This window comes from Eptesicus fuscus, chromosome 13 (assembly GCF_027574615.1).
Source record: "Eptesicus fuscus isolate TK198812 chromosome 13, DD_ASM_mEF_20220401, whole genome shotgun sequence".
NCBI lineage: Eukaryota > Metazoa > Chordata > Mammalia > Chiroptera > Vespertilionidae > Eptesicus > Eptesicus fuscus.
In genome coordinates this window covers 78,009,701-78,033,502 of record NC_072485.1, presented here as the reverse complement: position 1 = coordinate 78,033,502, position 23,802 = coordinate 78,009,701, and the positions used below count along the sequence as shown (strand labels likewise).

The 23,802-nt window shown below is 61.3% G+C and overlaps 2 protein-coding genes across 7 annotated transcripts; both read left to right on the top strand.

The window, feature by feature from the left end:
• The first annotated feature begins 601 nt into the window (after positions 1–601).
• ALDH3B1 (aldehyde dehydrogenase 3 family member B1) lies at positions 602–16,907 on the top strand. Of its 5 annotated transcripts, none has more exons than XM_028153766.2 (10): positions 602–785; positions 5,656–5,818; positions 9,664–9,774; positions 9,888–10,008; positions 10,286–10,371; positions 10,721–10,802; positions 12,611–12,997; positions 13,617–13,783; positions 15,603–15,702; positions 16,253–16,907. In XM_028153766.2, the coding sequence occupies exons 2-10, from the start codon at positions 5,657–5,659 to the stop codon at positions 16,441–16,443; spliced, it is 1,407 nt and encodes a 468-aa protein (XP_028009567.2). In that variant the 5' UTR covers positions 602–785; position 5,656; the 3' UTR covers positions 16,444–16,907. The 5 variants fall into 5 exon arrangements, with proteins under 5 accessions (XP_028009567.2, XP_008145077.2, XP_054581409.1 ...); XM_008146855.3 differs by lacking the exon at positions 602–785 and adding an exon at positions 1,363–1,445; XM_054725434.1 differs by lacking the exon at positions 602–785 and adding an exon at positions 3,872–3,891.
• A 1,245-nt stretch (positions 16,908–18,152) lies between these two features.
• NDUFS8 (NADH:ubiquinone oxidoreductase core subunit S8) lies at positions 18,153–22,682 on the top strand. Of its 2 annotated transcripts, none has more exons than XM_008146854.3 (7): positions 18,153–18,240; positions 19,335–19,392; positions 19,482–19,532; positions 20,046–20,135; positions 20,226–20,398; positions 22,287–22,415; positions 22,499–22,682. In XM_008146854.3, the coding sequence occupies exons 2-7, from the start codon at positions 19,335–19,337 to the stop codon at positions 22,628–22,630; spliced, it is 633 nt and encodes a 210-aa protein (XP_008145076.1). In that variant the 5' UTR covers positions 18,153–18,240; the 3' UTR covers positions 22,631–22,682. The 2 variants fall into 2 exon arrangements, with proteins under 2 accessions (XP_008145076.1, XP_054580756.1); XM_054724781.1 differs by lacking the exon at positions 18,153–18,240 and adding an exon at positions 18,248–18,926.
• The last annotated feature ends 1,120 nt before the right edge of the window (positions 22,683–23,802 follow it).

Genomic DNA, 23,802 nt, shown 5'->3' with positions numbered 1-23,802 from the left:
CCCTGACCCCTGTCCCAAGTGGCTAACGCCTCCAGAGGCCGCCAGAGCAGGTGTGGGCCAGGAGACCTCTCCGGCCCTCCCAGGTAGGCAGGGGGAGCAGGGAGGGAGGGGGTGGCAAGGAGCTTCTCCCAGGGGCAGGGCGGCCCGTAGGCCCCAGGCCAGGATCCGAGGCAGATCCAGGGCACCAAGGCAAAAGGGCACGGGGACCGTGGCAGCAGGTCCAGGGTAGCTGGCACAGGGTGATGGCACAACAGATGTTCCTGCCCCCACACCTGTTACCTAGCCACCTGCCTGTCTGACACCAGCAGCTGCTGGGGAATCGCCCGCTTTGTGTGGGCTCCCACAGGTGTGAGGGGGTGGAGGCCAGGGCAGGGCAAAGGACAGGTGCCCCGGCCCCGCTCAGGCACTGAGGAGCGGAGCACAGGAACCACCATGGTGACACCTGTCATCACACAGCTGCCCTAGAGGGCAGAGGGCGGCGCTCTTCCCGGCGGGGAGGGGACACCGAGGAATGGACGCGGGCCCTGCTCGTAGCAACACGCTTCCCGGGGGGTCCCAGCCCTGCCACCCGTGCCCTGAGTGGTCCAGTCCTGTCTCCGCTCCGGGACTCCATTTCCTCCGGGTGAAATGTCAGGCTGCGGGGCCGGCTCCGTGAGGGGTGCTCGATGAGGTGTGGATGGTGTTGACGCAGACGCGCGGCGGGCGTGGCCCTGAGCTTGTGTTCCTGGACTCCAGCCATCTTGGGATCTGCCTCTTCATTTTGCAGATGGGAAACTGAGACTCAGGTGAGCTGGGCGTGTGTGGGCGGCAGGGTCTTCCTTCCTCTTCCAGGCCACTGGGCCCCACCCCACAGCATAATCCTCAGAGCCACCGCCCGGTCCCTCCTCCTTCTCCAGCTGGGCCTGGGTCCCTACCACCGGGCCTGGGGCTGACCCCTCAGCTCAGAGCTCCCTCGGGCTGAGAGACCAACTAGGAGGCTGGCAACCCCGTCATTGCCTCCAGGGTTCATTAAGGAGACTTACCCGTGAAGTGCGCCGTGGGCAGTGGCAAGGTGATGTGGATTCGTGGAAGGCGCCAAGGAGTTACATAAGACGGGCCAGGAAGGATGGGGACACCGGGTGGGACCGTCCCAGACACGTGAGGGAAAAGCCGTATGTGCCTGCCCGGGGAAGGGCAGGGGTCTGTCTGGAACCATCGCCTGGAGGGTTGATAAGAGTCTCTGTGGGGACTTAGGGGAGGAAGTCTCTGTTCTGGCCCGGATCTAGCTCGGGGTCCAGCAGGGGTCACATCTCTCCCGCCCAGGGAGGGAGGTGGCCGTGAATCTCAGCCCAGGCTCCAGGCCAGGGCGGCCCCGCCCCAGGGCAGGCCCAGCCTTGGACATTTCATAACGCAGGCTGGCCACAGAGCAGAACGCCAGGAGGAAGGACAGCTTGGCAGAGCCTCAGGTACCGTGTCCTGGGGAGGCCGGGAGAGAGCAGCGAGCAGCCGGGGCCAGGGACCTGGCTGGTGGGCTGGCTCGGGACTCCCGGTGCTGGCAGCCCAGGCAGGCAGGCCACTCCCGGCCACTGCACAGACCGGCTCTGTCCTCAGAACTCCTCGGCCAGCCTGGGGAGAAAGGGGAGGGAGGGAGGGACTTCCCTGTGCTGAGATCTAAAGGGGAGTGGGAGGGGCTGAGGGGCGATCCGAGTGGGGATGGGGGGCCTGAGGCCAGGCTGACAGCAGGCACCCTCGTTTTGTCTGAGCTGGGCCACCACCCTTCCTCTCTCTGGGGTTACACATCCTGTAAGGGAGCCCAGGGCCCCAGCTCTGGACCTGGCATTCCCAGGAGGGAGAGCACCCCATCCCTGGGGTGGGGGTTCAAGCCATGCATTTGGCAACACGCATTGCATTTCCTGGGCGTAGCATGAGGAACTGGTCACCGAGGGGCTTTGTGGGTAAGGGAGCCCAGCGCAGCCTCTCCGTGGGCGGGGCTGGCCCTCCGGGAAGGGAGGGGGGCAGCTGCCCAGAGCTTCAGGGACCTCGTGGAAATCCAGGTTAAGGTCAGATTGGAATCAGGAGCTTCGAGGCTGGTCCGTGACCTCCACCTCTGGCAGCTGAGAGGGTCCCCAGCCACCGTTTACCTCGGTCATCTTCCCCAGCTCTGCACCCGGCCCCGACCTGGGCCTCCGGCTGAAGCCCTGGCTTCAGTTCTCCTCGGGCTCCCACCCCAGCGTCTCCGCCCCAAACCCTGTGCAGCTGCCCTTCACAGTCTGAATACAACCGCTCAGAGACATCGTCGCTGAGCATTCAGGGCTCGGCCTGGCAGAGCGTGGCACACAGGATCTCCCAGCAGCACACGGGGCAGCTGCAGGCGCCACCCCCATTTCACAGACGGGGAGAGTGAGCCCCAGAGAGGCCGTGCCACCTGCCCGAGGTCGCCTTGCAGGAGATTTGCGATGGTGCCTTGGAGCCAGCAGACCTGGGTGCTCACCCCCTCCATCCCCCTCCTCAAGCCCATGTGACTTTTCTGGGCCTCAGCTTTCTTTCGGGGCCCCGGGCTCTAGCTACACCCAGGCTGGCACAGAGCTTGGCACGGTGAGCACCTGGTTATTCTTATTAGAGGAATCCCAGGCCTGTGGCCTTGAGGGGACCTGCTTCGTCCTCCCCAGATCCCAGGCCAGGGGAACAGGCCTGTCCCTTATCACCATCCAGCGATTTAGCAACTCCTGGGCCACTCCCCCCACCCCCAGAAGCAGCAGGTCCGGGACAGAAACAGCTGAGTGGGTGGGCCCTCAGCCTGCTGTGAGGTCTGTGCCCCCGAGAGCCCTGGCCTGCCAGCCCCGATGAGGCAAGAGGGGGAAGCAGAGGGAGGATTGTCAGGAACAGTGAGGGGCCAGAGGCCAAGGGAGCAGGATACAGACAACATGCCTTCCCACCCCTGCTGGGTACCACACGCCTCTGCCTACCTGGCCCGGGGTCTGCAGCGGAGGCCGGCTGAGGTGCCCCATCTCTGCAGGGACAGGCTGCCCTGCTCCCCGCCAGCCTCGGGTGGGGGATGGGGCCTCAGGCAGGCTCCTTGCTGTCTGTGCCTGATCTCCATCTCCTCAGTGGGGAGAGCGTCGGGCCCCTCCCAGCTGTCCTGGTTAAGTGAGTCACTCGGGTGCAGGTGATGGAACCTGACTTTAATCCGCACCTGAGGATATTTTCCCATTGATTTTAGAGAGAGCGGGAGGGAGAGAGACAGAGAAACATCAATGTGAGAGAGACACATTGATTGGTTGCCTCCCGCACAGGCCTTGACCAGGGCCAGGGATTGAGTCTGCCACCGAGGCACATGCCCTTGACCGGAATCGAACCTGGACCCTCCATAGGCCGACACTCTATCCACTGAGCCAAACACTAGCCAAACGCCAGGGTGGAACCTGCCTTTCTTATGAACTTCGGCAGCTCAGATGTGCCCAGGATGGGGTGGACTTGGGGAACCCTGTCATTTGTGGGTCCTTTGCGAGGTCACAGGCCCAGGGTCCCCCCAGATCCCGGTGGAAGGCAGCCTTGGTTTCTCTGCACGCCTGGGTTGTGCCCAGCTCCTTGTTCCCCAGGGGGCAGCTCCTGGGGGCCTCCGTCCAGAGTGACCAACCAGCAGGGGGCAATATTGGGTGAGTTTGCCTCAGGGTTGCCAAGAGAGGCTGCTGGAAGGTTCCATCCAGATTTCCACCCTCCCACCCCGCCCCCGCCCCCCGCAGAGCTCCTGCCCTCCCCTCGCTCAGAGCCCTGCACCTTGAAGTACACACTCGAGTGCCCAGTGCACGCCTGACATTTTTGTGGCTTCTGCCGAGACTCTAACGAAAGTGCAGATACCCTGGGAGGCAGGAGAGGGTGGGGTGCTGTGCCCTCAGCCGCCATCAGAAGTCTGTGAGTGGCAGCGGGACCGGGGGGGGGGGGGGGCAGGGGGGGGCAGGAGGAGCACCGCGTGAAATAACCGCGGCTTCCTGGGCGCTCCCTGCTCACAGGAAGACGCTTCCTAATCCTCAGGAGGACAGCAGGCGCTCTCTCGTCCCCACCTTGTGACAGGGAAACTGAGGCAGAGGGAGGGTGAGTGACTCCCCCAAGGTCAGGCCATTAAGAGGCAGAGCCGGGGGCACCAGCCCAGATGCGGGTCCAGAGGCCGCAGGCTCTTGCTCCTGGGTCTCCCCAGGGCCAGGGCGCCTTCCTCCCAGAAAAAGGGTGGAGCCTGGGGCCCAGAGCGGCTCTGAGCGCGTCCCCTTCTGCCACACCGCCACCCTCTCTAAGGGCCATGGTGCCCCAGGTAACTGCCCAGTTTCTCCCAACCAGAGCCGGAGGCCTGTGGGGTCCGCTTGGCCCCAGGCGCACCCAGTGGGCCGGCGAGGGCTCTGGCCAGGCTCTCGGCGCCGAGGCCCGTTAGGCCGCCATCCTGTGGGCCGCAGCAGGCTGGCTTCCAGAAAGCGGAACGCACAGTGACAGCAGCCATTGCACAACCGCGGGCAGCCTTGGAGGCACTGATGCCGCCCCGGGCTCAGACTGGACTCGCCCTTGATAAACACCGCGCCAGCTGGTGGCGCCCTCACTGCCCCCTAACGAGCAGGAGAGTGGGTGCCAGGACCCCCAGTGATGAGCTAAGTCTAGTGGGAGGAGGGAGTGGAGAGGAGGGGGAGATCCAGGGAGGAGGACAGGATGAAACCGGGTATTTGTTACACATGTAACCTGGTGCAGTGGGAGCAGAGCCAAGGGGCCTTGTGGGGTGTGGGAGGGAGTAACCAGGGCGGGCTGCCTGAAGGAGGCATCAGGCAAGCCGAGACCTGAAAGGAGGAAGTCAGAGGGGCAGGAGGAAAGGGTCCCCTGGGTCGTTGGCACCAGGCCAAGGAATGTATGCGGCAGAGCACTCCTCTGTCAAGTAAACAGGTGGGGCCCCGGGGGAACATCGGGGCCTCTACCCCACCCGCCAGCCCTGGCTGATGACTGCCCCTGCACCCCTGTCCCCACTGTTCCCTAGGGGCTCTTCCAACACAGCGGCTGGCCCCCACTGGGGTGGGCAGCAGGGCCTCTGGGAGGCCGTTCTCTCCCTGTCTTTTTCGGGAACAGGGAGAGGAGGCCCCTGCTCTCTGTCACCCTCTGAGCCACTGCCACCCTTGGCAATGCCGCCCCCCCCTCCGCCGCTGGGGGCGGGGGTGGGGAACAGAGCATTCTGTGTCTGGAATGTTCCCACGTGGTGGCTGTGGTGGCGGTTGGTGGACTGTCCCTCTCCTTATCAAACTCCTCCTGGTCACTCCAGGCTTGGCAGGTGAGGGCAGCCCCGGCTCCAGGAGGGGCACTGGAAAGGGGCGGGGCCCTGGCTGGGGGCTGATTTCTCTTTGGTCCCTGGCTGCCTGCCCACCCTTAGGGGCTGAGGAGCAGCTGTCCCCAAGCCCACACCAGTCCGCAGGGTCCAGGGCTCCCCTGTCCACTGACCACGGGGAGCTGTCTGTGCTTTTATTGGTGTGGTGTGTGTGTGTGTGTGTGTGTGTGTGTGTGTGTGTGTGAACATGGCCAGCCCTGGCCCTCTGGGGTTACACGCCAGTCCAGTGAGGGTGTCTGTGAGCCCACAGGGGTGCAGGAGAGGGTGAAGCAGGTGCCTGAGAAGGTGGGGATCCCTGCTCATGCTCCCCATTGCCCTCACAGGATGGACCCCTTCGAGGACACGCTGCAGCGGCTGCGGGAGGCCTTCCGCTTGGGGCGGACGCAGCCGGCCGAGTTCCGGGCTGCACAGCTCAAGGGCCTGGGCCGCTTCCTGCAGGACCACAAGCAGCTGCTGCAGGAGGCGCTGGCGCAGGACCTGCACAAGGTGAGGGGCGGCGGAGGCGGCAGGGGCGGGGGGCTGGGACAAGGGGCCTGGTGACAGCTTCATCCTCTATGAAGTGGAACTAAGAGCCTATCCAACGCCACCCTCTGCTGTGCCATAACCCGGTCCTCTCCGTTCATCCATTCACTCATGCCTTCGTTCACTCGACTATTTACTGAGCACCTGTTATGTGCCAGGTACTGTTCTGGGATCTAGAGATGCAACAGAGAATAAAACCAAGTCCCTGTGCCCAGCAAGCTGGCCTTCTGACCAAACATGACAGCAAATAGATAATCACATAACGTGGTGACGGCACGGAGAGACTATCTAGCGCAGTGGTTCTCAACCTTCCCAATGCCGTGACCCTTTAATACAGTCCCTCATGTTGTGGTGACCCCCAACCATAAAATTATTTTCGTTGCTACTTCATAACTGTAATTTTGCTACTGTTAATGAATCGTAATGTAAATAGTACCCGTGTTTTCCGATGGTCTTAGGCAACCCTGCTAGCGGTTCTCAACCTGTGGGTCGCGACCCACAGATATTTACATTACGATTCATTAACAGTAGCAAAATTACAGTTATGAAGTAGCAACAAAAATAATTTTATGGTTGGGGGTACACCACAACATGAGGAACTGTATTAAAGGGTCGCGGCATTAGAAGGTTGAGAACCACTGATCTAGTGTGAAGGGAGCACGAGGGCCAGGATCAGGGTGCTGCTTTATACTGGGGGTCAGGGAAGATTTCTCTGAGAAGATGGCATCTGAGCAGAGACATAAGGAGGAGGGGAAGGATCCATGTGGATTTAGGGGAGAATGGCAGCAGGCACAGCATGTGCAAAGGCCCTGAGGCTGGAGGTGCTTGGTGTGTTTATGCTTGAGGAGCAGCAAGGAGGCCGCAGAGATACACAAAAGGTGGGGTCCAGGGACGTGGGCCACACCATGCAGGACCTCATGGCCTGGAGGACTTCAGCTTCACTTGGTACAGTGTCCAAACCCGGGAGGCCTGGGGGCTCAGCCCCTCCCAATTCCAGCAGCAGCCGTGGCTGGACTCCAAGAAATGCACTTTCCCGTGGGCAGCCCCCTCCTCCTCAGCTGACAGGCCCATCTGCTTAGCTGCCCTGGGACAGCTGTCCAGCGGGTCCTTTGGAAAAATGTCTCCTGTGCCTGTTGCAAAGGCCACAGTGTCCAGACCCACCCCTTGCGTCCCACCAGCCCCTCACCACCTGGAGCCCCCAGAGCCAGGCCTGAGGCTCCTTGTCAACCAGCGAGGTGAAGTGGTGTTTTGATCCTTCACACCTGGGAGGGGACCTCAGTGCTTGGTGCATGTTGGCTGCCCACCCGCCCGGTGGTCACCTCCTGTCCCCAAGGGACAACGACAGTCCCATGTTGGCTTGTCCTGAGCTTGTCTTAGTCCTCAGCCCGAGTCTGTCCAAGGAAGTGCCTGGGGCCTCCCGAGCCCACACACGGGACTCTGCGTTGATTCCTGGGGTCCACCCCTTGCTGCTCTGGGCCTGCTTCAGACCCTCAGGGTCAACCAGACCCTCCCCTGCCCTTCCTCCTCCCCCACTTTCCCAGTGGGCAGCCGCTCCACTCAGGTCGCATAGAGACACGGGTGCCGGATGCCAGCAGGGCCAGGGGTCCCTCTGCAGCCTCCTTGGGACCGGCCCTCTTCCCAGACACCCAGCCAGGTGCCTGCCCTGTCCCTGGAGCAGCCACAGACTTTAAGACTAGTGCCTCGGAGCACCTGGGGTGGTGGATGAGGTGTCCCCGTTCCACAGGGACAGCAGACGCTGGCCAGGAAGACTTGTCTGAGAGGGTGGCCTCCTGCTAAGACCTGCTCCCTTCTCGGAGTCGGCAAAACCTTCTCGTTACCAGTGCCGTAGCCAGGTGACACCCAAGCACCCTCTTCGCCCTTTCTGGAATTATCTGTTGTCCCGTTTATGAAACCAGGGCTCCCGTCCATACTCTCCTCAGCTCTCCCCATCTCGAGGGGCTGGCCTTGCCTCCCTGTGGGGAGTATCCCATTCCCTGGGCGTGGTAGGGGACGGGTACGCCACGGAGCCTCTGCCACCACCCACCTGCTGGCCCGGCTGAGCTGACTGTCTGTCTGGTCCCTTTCTCCCTCCGGCTCAGGTTTCATTCCCGCCTCCCATCCCAGCTCCTCAAGGCCCCAGGAGCCCGGCCCCACAAAGGGAGCAGTGGCCCAGAAAATTCACCTGGTCCCTCCCTCTGGTCTTGCAAGTTCTGTCCCCAAACCTGCCCTGCCCTATTCTGCATGAATCCTCTCAGTTAACCCCAAAGGGCCTTCCAGGTTGGGTGGCCACCCTCGGTCCCCCCTAGAGCAGGCACAGAGAACACACAGCCCTGGCTCAAAACAGCCTACTCTCAGCGAGAGGTCAATGGGGGGGTGGGGGGGTGGGGGGGAAGGAGACAGATGCAAGACTTTAAACAATAAAGAATTTAAATAAAAAACAAACAGCCTACTCTTCCAAAATCATGGTGTTCAGGAGGGTCCTCAAACCAGCCCAAACCTCACTCGGGCCATAGGTGACCTACCAGGTGCAGTGGTCAGGCCCACAGCTCACTGGGCAGGAGCCTGGGCTGCGCTCACAGGTGTGGGGGAAGCATGCTTGAACCCTGCTTAGCTCCTAGAAGCGCTGGTGGGAGTGGCATCTTCCTGCAAGGTCCCAGCCCTTCCCCCTTCCCCTCAGGGCTCAGCTCTGGCCCTGGCCTTGCCACCTGCTTGCTGAGTGACCCTGAGCAGGGCATCCCCATCTCTGGCCTTCAGTTCATCCTCAAACCGGCCTGGCACCCCTTGGACCATTGCCCTGCCCTCTAGCAGGGCGGAGCTTGTGCTGTGATGACCAAGTCTCAGGCATCAGGACAGCCTGGCTCCTGTGTCCCTGACTATGGGCCTCATGCAGCCTGCAGCCCATGGACGGGGTCTCCTCCCTGGTAGGGGCAGGACAGGCACATGGAGAGAGACCAGGGCAATGTCCCTATTGATGTCTCTCCTCCCTTTTGCCCTGGAAATCTGACAGTGAGGCCTGGCCCCTAGGTTGTGGGACCTGATGGCATTTAACCCCAGGATGCCTGTCCCCAGTGTCCCCTGCAGACTGGTATGCACACAGCAGGCCGCGGTGGGACACACAGACCATCCTGTTAAAACTTAAGCTAGATCCTGTCCCTACTCCGCTTGACAATCCTCACCCCGGCTGCTTGGCCCCATCACCTCACCCACTCTGCTCCTGGCCAATCGGGAACACAGCAGGCCTGTGCCCACCTCAGGGCCTTTGCACATGCTGTGACCGCTGCCTAGAATATTCTGCCTCCGCATATTCATGGGCTCCCCACTCCCTTTCTTCACAGCTCAGATGTAACCTCATCCCAGAGCCAGGCACCGACTATCTGTCATAAACAGAGCAAACACGTACCTACATGCACACATTCACACACTCACTCGTACACACATCACTCACTCGTGTGCTTGCACACACATGCTTGTTCACACTTGTGCGCGCGCACACATGCACACACACCCCAGCAGTCTCTATCCCCTTACCCTGTTCATCTTTCCATTGCACCAACTCCTGCCAAGGTAGTCGCCTGTGTTGTCATCGTCACGCTGACTGTCCTGCGATGGCAGTTCCAAGGGCAGGTTTTCTGTCTGTTTCGGCTGCGGCCGCATCCCTGGCTCCAGAACGGGCTCTGCACACTGTGAGCACTCACTGACCACGGAGAGAGTGAGGGGATGAGGAAACAGAAGCAGGCTCTGCTTAGAGGAGGCTGTGCCCTCTCCAGGGCTCTGGCCACCTGCCAACCCTGCCCTCCTCCCCCCTGCAGTCAGCCTTTGAGTCGGACGTGTCTGAGATCAGCATCAGCCAGGGCGAGATTAACTTGGCCCTCAGGAACCTGCGGGCCTGGATGAAGGATGAGACGGTGCCCAAGAACCTGGTGAGCGGGCCTGGGCTAGGGCAGGCACTGGGCAGCCCCTGGGGTGAAGGGTGGTGCTGAGGGGCTGGAGTCTCAGACCTACACCCCTCACCACCACGCTGGCCCCGGCACAGGCCACCCAGCTGGACTTGGCCTTCATCCGGAAGGAGCCCTTCGGCCTGGTGCTCATCATCGCCCCCTGGAACTACCCCCTGAACCTGACGCTGGTGCCCCTGGTGGGCGCCCTCGCTGCAGGTGAGAGCCCAGCCTCCACCTTCCACCCGGCCCCTCCCTCATGGCCTCCCTCAGAGCTAGGGAGGAGCGGTGGCGCCAGGTGGCAAGGAAGTCTGGCTGGCATCTGGCTCACCGCCCCCGGGCTGCTGGGCCTTGGGCCTGCATGTCACCTCTCTGAGCCAGATTCTTCACCTGAAGGCAGAGTGAGGCCGACACCTGTCCTGCAGGTGTGAGGAGTGAGTGAGTGAGGCCTGGCATGGTTCCCCCTCGCCCAGCTCTGCCCCGCCCCACCCCGCAGGGAACTGCGTGGTGCTGAAGCCCTCGGAGATCAGCAAGAACACCGAGAAGATCCTGGTCGAGGTGCTGCCCCAATACCTGGACCGGGTGAGCAGAGCAGGCGGCCCCAGGGGCTGGGCCAGACCCAGTTCCAACTCACTCCTGCCTCCTGTGGGTCGAGTGGCCCTGGCCAAGTCACCACCTTCTCAGCCTGTTTCCCTCCTAGTAACACAGAGGGGTGGCAACCACGGCAGTGTTCTGAGTAGCCTGTCTCCTGGAGGTCCCTATGCCCCCAACCGTGGCCTCAGCCTTCCCACCAGCCCTGCCGGGCCCCAGACCCTCTCCCCACCTCACCCCCATGAAGCCCACAGAGAGCCTGGGCAGTCCTGGCTCAGGCCAGACTCGGAAGAGTCCAGACTGGGTCCCAGGGGGAGCCCTCTGCCTGTCCCTCTTGCAGAGCTGCTTTGCCGTGGTGATGGGCGGGCCCGAGGAGACAGGGCAGTTGCTGGAGCACAAGTTCGACTACATCTTCTTCACGGGTGAGGAGCCTGCTGCAGGCGGCTGGGGCAGGACGGGGCGGGGGGGGGGGGGGGGCGCCTGCACTAGCCCCACCTTGAGGGGTCTTGTCCCCAACCCTGAGAGAGGCCACAAGTACCAAGGCAGGTGGGTAGCCAGAACTCAGAGGGACAAGTGCCCAGCGGTGCCCTGGGGCTGCAGGACAAGCTTGCTCCTCTCCTGGAGGAGGATGGGAGCAGCGCTGGACCCGGGGACCCTCAGGAGGACTGGGACCCTCCCCTGGGCACAGACCTCCAGATTCGGTGTCCAGCCTGGGTCACCCACTGGCCAGGGTTGGACTATGGAAGCAGAGGGGCCAGGGTCCTCAGCTGTTCCTGCCGATTTGGGGGTGGGTGGGAGGTATAGAAAGAGGCAGCCGGGAAGGTGCCAACCCAACCTCCACCATCATGCCACACAGCTCGATGGGCTTCGGGCGTTGGCCCCCAGGACGGAGGGTACAGAGGTGGGCAGACCCGAGGCTGGCTCCAGGCCAGGTCCCAGGGCAGCCGGCACAGAGGCCTACAGGCTGCCAAGCCCACTCTGCCAGGCCTTGGTGTTCTGACCTGTAGACTGGAACCATCCTCAAGGCACCGGCCGGTCCAGGGGACACATAGAAGCCTTTGTCGTAGCACGTGGCCTGGGAAGCAGCTGTTCATTTACTCACTCAGTGGAAGTCTCCTAAGAGAGCAGCCCTTGCCCAGGCACCCCAAGGGCACTGGTGGGGAGGCCTTAGTGCAGTGGTTGGCAAATTGCGGCTCGCGAGACACCTGTGGCTCTTTGGCCCCTTGAGTGTGGCTCTTCCACAAAATACCACGTTCAGGCGCGCACGTACAGTACGATTGAAACTTCGTGGCCCATGTGCAGAAGTCGGTTTTCGGCTCTCAAAAGAAATTTCAGTCGTTGTACTGTTGGTAATTGGCTCTGTTGACTAATGAGTTTGTCGACCACTGTCTTAGTGGAATTCAGTAAGGGGAGGTTGCGGGGTGGGGGGGGGTGGGGAGTGGTCAGGAGTCCTCAGAGACAAGGAGATGTTTGCGAAGACAGGAGGAGCTGAGGGAGAAGCCTGGGCGTAGGGTCAGGGGGGCTGAGAGGAGGAGTGCGCTGTGAGACCCAGGAGATCACCCCAGAGGAGAGGGCGGGACAAGCCAGGAGGGGAGGGAGGAGTGGGAGCAGAAGGTGGCAAGGCTGCCAGGTCGGCTCAGAGAGAGGAGAGACCCAAATGTCCGCAGCTGCAGCTGGACTCTGGCCTCGGCCTCGGCGATAGGAGTCTCCGAGGGTTGAGGGGTGTTTTGTTTTGTTTTAAAATATATTTTTATTGATTTCAGAGAGGAGGGGAGAGGGAGAGAGAGATAGAAACATCAATGATGAGAATCATTGATCGGCTGCCTTCTGCATGCCCCCTACTGGGGATCAAGCCCACATCTGCAACCCGGGCATGTGCCCCTGACCGGAATTGAACTCAGGATCCTTCAGTCCGCAGGCAAACGCTCTATCTACTGAGCCAAACCAGCTAAGGGCGGTGGGGGGTTCTAGAGGAGCGTGAAGTGTGAGGAATGCAGGGCAGCACGTGAGACACCTGCAGGGGGAGTCAGAAATCAGAAGCAGGGAGGGCGGGGGAGGGGGGGACGTAGGGGGCATTGCAGAGGGTCCTGCTAGTGCAGTGATTGGCACGGGAAGGCCAATGAGACACAGGGCAGGTAGTGCAGCCCCCTTGAGGGATCCCAGTCCCCAAACCTAGGCCATTCCACCAGGTCCAGGTGAATGACGGTCACTCAGGGTTTTTCACACACAGGGAGCCCTCAAGTCGGCAAGATTGTCATGGCCGCAGCCGCCAAGCACCTGACGCCCGTCACGCTGGAGCTAGGGGGCAAGAACCCCTGCTACGTGGACGACAACTGCGACCCCCAGATCGTGGCCAACCGAGTGGCCTTTTTCCGCTACTTCAACGCCGGCCAGACCTGCGTGGCCCCCGACTACGTCCTGTGCAGCCCCGACATGCAGGAGCGGCTGGTGCCCGCCCTGCAGAGCGCCATCGCCCGCTTCTATGGCGAAGACCCCAGGGCCTCCCCAGACCTGGGCCGCATCATCAATGAGAAGCACTTCCAGCGGCTCCGGGGCCTGCTGGGCTGTGGCCGCGTGGTCATCGGGGGCCAGAGTGAGGAGAGCGACCGCTACATCGGTGAGTCCCGCGCTCCCGACCCGGGGCCCCGGGCTAAGGCCCCTCCTCGCTGGAGGCCACAGCTGGGCCGAGGCTGGGCCCTGAGGTTCCCAGGGCCCCACTGATGGAGCCCAGCCAGGTAAAAGGCCGTTGCCACGATTCCCGGACACTAACGCCACATGTCGCCGTGGTCTGAGCCTGTGACCCCGTGACCCCACCCTCGGGTCCAAGCCCTGCTTCTCGGAGCTGGGCCCAGTGTCCAGGCTCCCGAACCCTCAGATCCCCAGCTTCAGCCCCAGCACCTGCTGCTCCACAGCCGTGACCCCGGGTCCTGTGAGCCGATTCCCGGCCTGGGCACCCGCTGGGCCGTCCTCACAAAGCAGCCCCGGCCTCTGGGCCGCAGGACTCCGTGGGGACGCCGCTGCTCCAACAGGCTGGGGCCTGGGACCTTGGGCTCCAGGGCTCTGGGATCCAGTCACCCTGAGACTGTCAGACCACGGCTGGGACCCGGGTTCCTGGTCACTGCTCAGGGCCGTGGGGAGACTCTCTTCCCTAGAACATCCCCGAGCTGGAGCCCCGGTCCCTGGGCCCTGCCCAAGGCCCCACGCCCAAGGCTGAGCCGCCCCCTGTGCCCGGGCAGCCCCCACGGTGCTGGTGGACGTGCAGGAGACGGAGCCGGTGATGCAGGAGGAGATCTTCGGGCCCATCCTGCCCATCATGACCGTGAGGAGCCTGGACGAGGCCATCGACTTCATCAACCGCCGGGAGAAGCCCCTGGCCCTGTACGCCTTCTCCAACAGCAGCCAGGTGGGGCCCGGGCAGGCCTAGACAGGTGGGGCAGGTGCCAGCAGTGGACCAAGGGATCTGGAGGGAGGCCGGGGTCCTGGCTCCTCTGGGCAGCACAGGAGTTCCTGGTGGGTGGCAATCTTGGTTCTGTCTCTGCCCTTTCCCTCGGGAGCAGCCACATCCCTCCCGCTTCTAGGCCACGCTCTCCAGCATCCAGGGCCCCCTCGGTCAGCCCTCCTCCATCTCGGCCTGGTGGCTAGTGTCCCTCCCTGCTCAGTGCCCAGCTCATGGAAGGCACACACATGGGCAGGAGTGAGGAGGGTGAAGGACCAGAACACACAGGCCAAGAATGGGCCCTGGTCCCCACTCCTGGCCCCTCACCTCCTGCCTCAGCTTTGCTCAAGCCCCTGGGGCAGCCCCAGCGCCTCAAGGGTAGCACCCCCAGTTCAGAGCACACCTCCCTCCACAACCAGCTCTCATGAGACCCCTTGCAGACTCGACAATGCTTTTTAAAATAAGCTTTTTATTTTGGAATAACTAGACTTACAGAAAAGTTACAAAGATGGCCCAGGGACCATATACCACACACCCAATTCCCCGGTGAAGGGCCCTGACATTGGTCAAAACTAAGGGGCGGACATTGGCGCAGTACTGTTCACTGGACTCCACACTTGATCCAGATTCGCCAGTTTTTTTTTCTGCCCCAGGATCCAAGCCGGGTCCTTGGTGTGTGTAGTTGTCCTGCTCCTCTGGCCTGTCTCTGCTTCACTGGAAGCTGCTGTGCCTGAGCCCCGCCCATCCTGTTTTTCTCCACCTCCTTCCTTTCCTTTCCGGTCTACAAGCCGCCTCCGGCTCACCTCATAATTTCTCCACCAGCCCTAAAATCAGCGGCTCCTCCAGGAGCCCTGGTTTATCAGGATTATGTTCACATAAGAAAGAGCAACACGGGGTTTGGGGAATGGGGGTCACCTGGCATAGAGGTTTTCAAGCTTCTGACTGCCCAGGCCTGGTCCCAGGATGCAGGGACCCTTAAGGCACTTGACTCCCCCAGACGACTTATTCTTACTCCTCTCGAAGCACTGACCCCCCACTCCACCCTCTGTGGTCATGACTGCTGGTCTCAACTGACCTCTGAGCCCACTGATGGGGGGTCCACTCTGCCCACCATTGGCGAGCCCTGACCCAGCTGTCATCTGAGGGTCACACACTGGAACGGAATATAATGACAATTAGTGACTACTAACCTTTTCCCTCTCATTCTCCAAATAAACCTGCAGAGCGAAGAGGAAAGGGCTTTCTAAAAGCAAGCGAAGGCCAAGTTCATGTTTCTAAAATACCAATCTGATCACATGATTGTGTCTGACCTCCCTGTGCCACACATCAGAGTCCCCAACCCCCGCTTCCCTGCCCCTCAGCCTCCCCACCTGCCCTGCACGCCTGGGGGGGCCCTTTCTCTGCCTGAATGACTTCTGCTCCCCTGAGACACCACAGGCATCACATCCCTCTCCTGGGGCACCTCCCTGACTACCTGGCACCTCCCCTGCACTCTGCATGTCCCCAGGCAAACGCTGGGTTCCCACCTCCCCCTGGGGCCTGAGCGTGTCCCCAGTACCCTTCACACCAGAGCAGATGCTCGGAAACATGCCCCGAGTTGGGAGTTTGGTGGCAGGCTGCGAAACGATGCCCTCCACTGGTCCCACCACCCCCTTCGGGTCACGTAGTGGCCTCAGACCCTTCCTGGGGCCCTAATGGGCTGGACGGAGCCCTGGAACGGGGGTGGGGCGCAGCAGGCTGGCTTCCTGCTGCCCAGCCACTCAGCCTCATTGCTGCTTGTGCCCAGGTGGTCAGGCAGGTGCTGGCCCGGACCAGCAGCGGGGGCTTCTGTGGCAACGACGGCTTCATGCACCTGATCCTCGCCAGCCTGCCTTTCGGAGGAGTGGGTAGGTGCCGGCAGAGCCCTGCCTTCTTACCTTACAGACTGATGGCCCCAGAACCTTCCAGACCTGCCTCTGCATTGACATATGAGTGTGGGGGTCTGTCTGGGAGTGAATCTGATCCTACTACTCCCCATGAAAACCTCCCACAGCTCCCAGGCCCCTCAGGATCAAGCCAGGCCCCTGCTGGCCACTGAGGGCCAGGCAGCTTCCGGAGGCGGCCCTTCCTGACCCGGCCTTGGGGTCCTGCCCCAGCCTCCTCTCCAGCTCCCCTGCCTGCTGCCCGGCCACACCGGGCTCTGCCAGGTCCTCACATGCCATAGGTCAAACACCTGGCAGGGCACCTGGTGTCTCCGCTTATTGAGCTGGTGCCAAGCTCAGGGCTAAGCCCTATACCCAGTCTCTGATGATGAGCCAGCCCACTTTACAGAGGGGGGGACCAAGGCTCGAGGGGGTGAAGTAGCCCACCCAGGTGGCACTGCGTGATTGGCAGAGCCCACATCTGTCTTATGACGCCACTGAGGGCCTGACTGCCACGTTCTGTGCCACTGTACAGGGGCCAGCGGCATGGGCAGCTACCACGGCAAGTTCTCCTTCGACACCTTCTCCCACCACCGCGCCTGCATGCTGCGCAGCTCTAGAATGGAGAAGATTTACTCCATCCGCTACCCACCCTACTCGCCGCGCAACCTGAGGATGCTGCTGGTGGCCATGGAGGCCCGGAGCTGCAGGTGCACCCTGCTCTGAGCCCACCTCGGGCACCAGGGTACCAAGTGTCCCTCCTGGCAATGTCCGAGTCCTCCTGTCACCTGTGGGTGGAGATGTGGCCTCGGGTCCAGGGAACAAGGATGAAAAGACCTGCCAGGGCCCCAGCCCAGCCCAGCCCGGGCTCGCCCTCCTCCTCGGCCTTCCATCTTCTGGCCCTCAGCCTCCTCCTCAACTGCCCCCAAACTAGGATGGAAACCTCAATGCTAGGCACCTGCATCCCGGGAGCGGGCAGACGTGGGCACCTGTGGGCCACGCCCTTCCTGAGGAGGGTGCGGAAGGGGCGTGGACATCTGGTTCAGGCCACATCGCAGACCTGTTGTGACCCGGGCGTCCCTGTCCTGAGCTGCTCCCCATCTGTACAGTGGAGGTGACTAACAATCAGTATCTCAGATGGTTGTGAGATTACATTTGGGAGCTTAATAAATACGAGCTGCTGACCCCGAGCTCCAGACATCCTGTCTCCTGGTGTAAGTGGGGTGCAGCTGCCTGCCTCTTCTCTCCCGCCTCTCCCTCCCTTCAGGGGGATCTCCCTCCCCTTCAGCTCAGGCTCTCGGGAGCTCTGAACACACTCCTGTCCCCCAAGTGGCCAGCCCCAGGCGCCTTATCCGCACCATGTCCCACACTGGACTCATCCTACTCCCTGTCCTGCTCATCCTTCTGGGCCCGGATGCCATGGATCGGTCCCCCACACACACTGCCACAAAGCCCAACTCACCAGCCTCCTGCTCGGCACCCCACCCCCCCTTTCATCTCCCAAGCCCCACCTCCAGCGAGTCACGATGATTCTGTGACACCACACAACTTCTCGGTTCCACACATTAACCACTGCGCTCAGGGCCACCCCTAACCCACCCTCTCCCCAGGCCCCGCTGCTCCTCAGTTTACCCACTGATCCTCCCAGAGAGCCCGCGGCGTGAAACCCTGCAAACCTGGCTGGAAGCCCCGCCATGGCCCCGTGCTCGCACGCGTGGCCTGTCCTCGTCCTCTGCTCACGCACGTGACCGTCCTTTCCGGGAGGACCGCTGCACACACGGGCATGCTCTCTCTGCCCTCGCCGGCCTGCTCAACTCCAGCCCGCATTCAGCCTGAACAGCCCTCCTCCACAGCCCTCACCTCCCCCGCCCCCTGCTCCCAGACACAGGAGGCCTCAGGGCCGCCTCCGAGTCCGCAGCCTCCGGGGTCCGTCCGCCACACTAGGCACCGAGAGGAAACAGGTTTGGTGGCTGGTGAGGGTCGGGCTCCCGAGCCACGTAGAGGACTCGGTTCAGAGAGCTGCACTTCGCAAGCCTAGGGTGTGGGCAAAATGAACAAGTCCGTGCCTCAGTTCCCCCATTGGTAACGCGGTAATAACCGTCCCAGGGCTTTGTAAGGGGAAAATAAAGCCGCCTTGGGTGGAGTCCCGCACGGACCGGCACCACAGGCGATTCTCACCAACTTTATCACACACCCCGCGGAGGCCGGCCCGGAACCGCTCCCTAAACCACGCCCCGGATGTCCCGCCCCCAGCGTCTCAGAATCCTCGCTTATTGGCCTCTCCGATACAACATGGCGGCGCTAAACATAACTTCAAGCGCCTGCTCTTCCATAGCCAATCAGAGGAAAGAAATTTCTACGTCCCGCCTCTTCGGTTGCGCCGCTGGCCAATCAGACCACACCATGAGGAGTCAGCGCGGAGACGGTGAAACCAGCCGGTCCAATGGGAGCATCCAAGGGTGTAGGCTCCGCCTTCTCGGCGAGCTGGCCGCTCGGTAGGGGAAGGAGTGGCAACGCTTCAAGGTGGGTGTCTGGGGCTCCGCTGCTAAGGCCGGGCTTGGGCAGCGCGGCGTCGGGAGCGAGTGTGGTGCCTCTGTCGGTCTTGCTGGCTCTGCCCCTGGGCCTCATCTCGGCCCGCTTAGACCCCCGTCCTTGTGCCCTTGAACGTGCAGCAGAGGGACCTGGAAGTTGGCCTCCTCAGGGCGCATGCGCCGCTTGCGTCCTTGGGGTCAGAGGTCATAGGGAAGGTCGAAGAAGATGGGTTGGGTGCCTTAAACTGAAGTCAGTGGTCGAAAGAAATGGACCCGTTAGAAGTCACAGGTCACGGGAGGGGGCAGTCTTGAGCTCCCGCTAAGTGCCCTGCTCTGGGCTAAACCCTTGGCTTGTAGGATCTCCCTTCGTTCTTACGATCCCCCCATTTCTCATAGGAGGAAACAGGCCAGGTGACCCCACCTGCCCAGGGTCACTTGACAGTCTGAGAGACAGTTCCAGAAGGGCGTTGGTGCTGGGGAAAGGAATTCGATCTTGAGGGTTATTTAAGCCTCGGTTTCCAGCAGGGGCGGGCTGGGGATGGAAAGGGAGGGGTCTGCTGGATTCGGGTCCTGGTCCCAACCTCCTGGAGCGTGACTTGGGCAAGTCACTTAACACAGCCGAGCTGCAGCTGCTCATCTGTGCCTCTCCCGTGGGATCCTCGTAAGGACACGATAACTGTGAGTGGCCCCTAGCACAGTGGGCCGTTGGTGCAGTGACCTCGCAGTCGCTGCAGGTGGCCACTGGCAGTGTTGTCCGGGTCTGCGTTGGGAGGATGGACAGGAGGGGAGAGTTGGGAGGCAGGAGCACTGGTCCGGGAGGGAGGAGAGATGGATTTGAAAGGTTTCTTAGAAGGTGAGAAGATAGAACGTGGGCTCTGTCTCACGCTGAGCTGTCATGTTGGCGGGCTGAGAGGTGCTATACCTGGGGACAGGAAGGCCATCTGTGCCTCTGACAGGAATGGGGTTAAGTAGGAGACGAGATGACACAGTGGCCCTGAGGTCAAGGGTAGGTCTCCTGTAGAGCCTGAGTTTCTGGGGGGCCAGGTCTGGGACCCATCATACCTCCCTCCCTTTTCATACCCGCAGATGCACTGCCTGACTACACCCACGGTGCTTCGGGCCCTGGCCCAGGCTGTTCGTGCAGGTAGGACCAAGAGAACCTTCCCTGGGTGCCGGGGGGCCAGTGTCCTGGCCTGAGGTCGCAGCTGCACAGCAAAGCCCCTTTCCTTGCAGGACATCCCAGTGCCCGGAGCCTCCACAGCAGCGCAGTGGCAGCCACCTACAGTGAGTCCCTGGCGTCTGGAGCCTCGGGCCTTCCTGACCATGGTCCTGCCAGAGGCAGGGGAGGAGGCCTGGCTTTGCCAGTGTCTTCCCCTCTCGGAGCCTCAGTTTCCACTCTGTAAAATGAGGAGGAGGATCAAGATTGTATATGATCCATGGGAACAGAGTCTCTCCTTGCAGGGGGTGGGGGCCTTCCCTCAGCTACAGTGTGATCTCAGAGCTCCCCTGTGGGGGGCGTGGAGAGAACTGCCAGGTGTGCGCCCTGGGTGCCCGTGCCTCTTCATCAGGACCCCAACACCTAAGCCCCTTCCCACAGCCCTCAGCTCCTGGGCTCAGATGGCTCCACAGGCACCGGGCCAGAGGCCCGGTTTGGGAAGGTTTGGTGAACGAACAAGCGCCTGGGGCTGTTGTACCTGCCAGAGGGGTGGGGCTCATCTCCCTGAGCTGCCTTCGTGGCAGGGGAGGCGAGGCTGTGAGAACCACTGCCACAGGCCTTTCTGCCTGTTTCCCCTGCAGAGTACGTGAACTTTCGAGAGCCCTCGATGGACATGAAGTCAGTGACTGACCGGGCAGCTCAAACCCTTCTGTGGACTGAACTCATCCGAGGTGGGCCCTTGGGGGAGGGCCGGACGGGCTGGAGTGGGACCCAGTGGTCAGGGATGAGGGCCGCACCTACCATGCCTATGATGCCCACAGGACTGGGCATGACCCTGAGCTACCTTTTCCGGGAGCCAGCCACCATAAACTACCCATTTGAGAAGGGCCCGCTGAGCCCACGCTTCCGTGGGGAGCACGCGCTGCGCCGTTACCCGTCCGGGGAGGAGCGCTGCATCGCCTGCAAGCTTTGTGAGGCTGTCTGCCCGGCCCAGGTGAGCCCCTGACCCCACCTGACCGCCACCTGGCCCCTGTTTTGGGGAGAGGGAGGTGGAAGCCTGTTACTGAGAGGGAAGCTGAGAACTCTGGCCGCTGCCAGGTGTGTCTCCAGGAAACACCCTTTCCCTCTCTGAGCCACGTCCCACTGTGAATGGGAACCAGGAGGCCTTGTCGCTGGGGCCGGCTCAGAGTCGGTGAGTCACTGAGTCAGCAGGGGAAGCTTCCAACCCTGAGCAGACCGCATGACACCAGGTGCTGCCCTTGGAGGTCTGGTCAGGGATGTGACACCAGGCCTGTGAGCCACAGGGTGGCACCGAGGGTCTCCATTTCCCCCAGGCACAGCAGCAGTTTCAGGAGCCCTGCCTGTGCCTGTCACAGGGCCAGACCCTAGGACACGCAAACCGCAGTCAAGGCTGTTACTGTCCCTGGTCACTGCTCCCCTGAACCCCCGAGTTTGGTTCAGTTGGAGGGTCCCTCGTGGACCGCCCGAAGTCAGGGCCTGGTTGTGTAGAAACAGAAAGACCAATCGTGGCAGACAGACCCATGGCACGCCCAGCAGGAGCGCCAGCAGGCACAGTGACCCCCTCGCAGGGGCTGCTCTGGGACCACGTGTCCATGACCCAGGACGGCTCCTTTCTGAGTCCGAGCATGCCTTCTGGGCAGCTCCCAGGCCCTCCGGGCCCCAGGCTGTGGCCTTGACGTCTTCAGTCCAGCCACCAACACATGACAGCAGTGATGCTCCCAGGGAGCGAGTGCCGTCCGCAAGCCAGGCACTGTGCCAGGCTCTTGACTTATCTTTATAGCAACTCCGGGAAGTAGAGATTGTTATCCCTGTTTTTAAATATGTTTTTATTGATTTTTAGAGAGAGGAAGGGAGAGAGAAACATCAACAGGCTGCCTCCTACACACGCCTACTGAGGATCGAGCCTGTAACCCAGGCATGTGCCCTGACCAGGAATCAAACCAGTGACTTTTTAGTGCACGGATGACGCCCAACCAACTGAGCCACACTGGCCAGGGCTATCCCCCTTTTTATTTTTTTTTATTATTATTTTTTTAATATATTTTATTGATTTTTTACAGAGAGGAAGGGAGAGGGATAAAGAGTTAGAAACGTCGATGAGAGGGAAACATCGACCAGCTGCCTCTTGCACATCCCCCACTGGGGACGTGCCCACAACCAATGTACATGCCCTTGACCGGAATCGAACCTGGGACCTTTCAGTCCGCAGACCGACGCTCTATCCACTGAGCCAAACCGGTTTCGGCAACTAGCCCCCTTTTTATAGATGAGGCTACCAGCCGAAGGTCCCACTGTGAGTGGTGGGCATGTGAGGGCTTTGCCACACCACTTTGAAGATCCTCCTGGCTGTACCCAGGAACTGAGAGTTAAGGACTGGCCTTCAAGTCTGGGCTCTGCCCCTCACTTGCTGTGTGGCTTAGGGGAGCCCCTCAACCTTCTGAGCCTCTGTTTTCTGGTCCATCAGTGGGGAAGCTAGATGTAAGTGGGGTTGTTCAGCATACACCCAGGAGAACTGAGCGGCTCCACGCTGCAGAAACAGCAAGTGACAGCCCTCCCCTCCTGGGATTCGTGTCCTCCAGTTAACAAACAAACAAGAAAAATGCCATCTTGGGGAAATGCTAAGGAGAAGCCGACGAGGTGACGAGGTGACGTGACGGGTGGCCTGCTGGGAGAGAAGTCAGGAAGGGCAGATTGGGCTGAAAGTGATGACAGAGGGTCCGCTCTGTAGGCCCCCAGGGGGTGAGTGCCCAGAAGGGGCCAGGCCTGTGCAGATTTGGGGGTGGAAATGAGCAGTGAGGGGGGACCCTGTGCTCCGAGCTGGGGGAGACTGGCAGATGGCAGCACCCTGAGCCACTCCCCAGGCCATCACCATCGAGGCTGAGCCACGAGCCGATGGCAGCCGCCGGACCACTCGCTATGACATCGACATGACCAAGTGCATCTACTGCGGCTTCTGCCAGGAGGCCTGCCCTGTGGATGCCATTGTCGAGGTGAGTGGGCCCTGGGGTGGGGGAGGCTGGGGCAGAAGCTCCTTGGAGAGGCCTGACATGGCCGCCTGCACCCCCACCCGCAGGGCCCCAACTTTGAGTTCTCCACGGAGACGCACGAGGAGCTGCTGTACAACAAGGAGAAGCTGCTGAACAACGGGGACAAGTGGGAGGCCGAGATCGCCGCCAACATCCAGGCCGACTACCTCTACCGGTGACGCCGTCCCGCTGGCCCGCGGCCCTGCTGCCAATAAAGGAGCTCTGACCCACCGCCTCTGTCATGTATCCGCTGTCCACGCCGCTGAGCCAGCCGGCCTTCCCCTTAGGCCCTCCTTGGGGCTGGGCCCCAGCCCACAGCAGCCCTGTTGGCCACACATCTTTCCAGACACTTTCCCCGGGCTCGGCAGGCCGCAGTCAGCTCCAGTTCCCATGATGTGGGGTGTCCACGGCCTAGGTCCTGGGCCTGCCCTCTCCTGAGGGCTCCCACAACTAAGCACTGGGACACAGAGCTTCCTACAGTCTCAGGCAGAAGTACATCAATTGCAGAAACTCAGAAATACCAGATCATTCTTTTTTGGTCAGAGTGAAGCCTGCTCTGGGGATGACAGTCACGAGATGGTGACACAGGCTCTGCTGACCTTGAGCTGGCCTTGCCTCACCTCCAGCCACATCCCCTTTTCTTGCCAAGTTCCCCAGACCAGGCTGCCTGCTTTGCGATCCCAGCAAAGTGGTGTGGTTCCCTCTGGGAAGCAAGCCCAGTGCCGGTGGAATAGTCGAAATGAGCCCCTGGAAGTTGGTGCTGAGCACTGAAAGGACTTCTGTGTGTTCTGAGCAGTGGGGAAGCCGGCTCAGAGAGATGCAGTGATTTGCTCAATCACACAGCCTATATCCAATGAACAAACTAACTCAGTCTGAGCTCCATCATTCCAGAAGTACTTGTTATAAACACTCATTTCCCAAGATGATCTTGGAAAGAAGTGGGAGGGGGTTCCATGGGTCACTAAGTGTGGGAAATGTTCCAAGTCTCTTCACTGGGACAAGCACTGCATGTTAACACAGTCAAGGCTCTGAGAAGGCCTGCAGCAAAGAAACCCAGCCTTTCCCCAGCTCATGCCTAGGGATCCCCTTTTCCCAGATCACTGCTGAACCCTGGGCCAGGCTGGACCCCAACACTGGCCAAGGCTTTCGGGCCCCCACAGCCCAAGGAACAGCACAAAAATGAGAAGTAAGTGTAGGACCCAAAGGGAATCCCAGAGCCAGGAAGTGCCTGGGAGTCCACCCCACTGGTCCTGGTGGCAAAGCGCTTGCAAACAGTCGCAAAAGGGGCTCAAAAGCCCCAAATCACTTCCCAGACAACCAGCATTAGAGAAGGCACGGAGCCTATGTTAGC

Coding starts and splice junctions, on each gene's coding strand:
- ALDH3B1 (XM_028153766.2), top strand. CDS start 5,657: ATGGACCCCTTCGAGGACACGCTGCAGCGGCTGCGGGAGGCCTTCCGC. Junction 10,009..10,285: donor GGTGGGCGCCCTCGCTGCAG/GTGAGAGCCCAG, acceptor CCCACCCCGCAG/GGAACTGCGTGGTGCTGAAG. Junction 10,372..10,720: donor TGCCCCAATACCTGGACCGG/GTGAGCAGAGCA, acceptor TCCCTCTTGCAG/AGCTGCTTTGCCGTGGTGAT.
- NDUFS8 (XM_008146854.3), top strand. CDS start 19,335: ATGCACTGCCTGACTACACCCACGGTGCTTCGGGCCCTGGCCCAGGCT. Junction 20,136..20,225: donor GTGGACTGAACTCATCCGAG/GTGGGCCCTTGG, acceptor TGATGCCCACAG/GACTGGGCATGACCCTGAGC. Junction 22,416..22,498: donor CTGTGGATGCCATTGTCGAG/GTGAGTGGGCCC, acceptor CCCCACCCGCAG/GGCCCCAACTTTGAGTTCTC.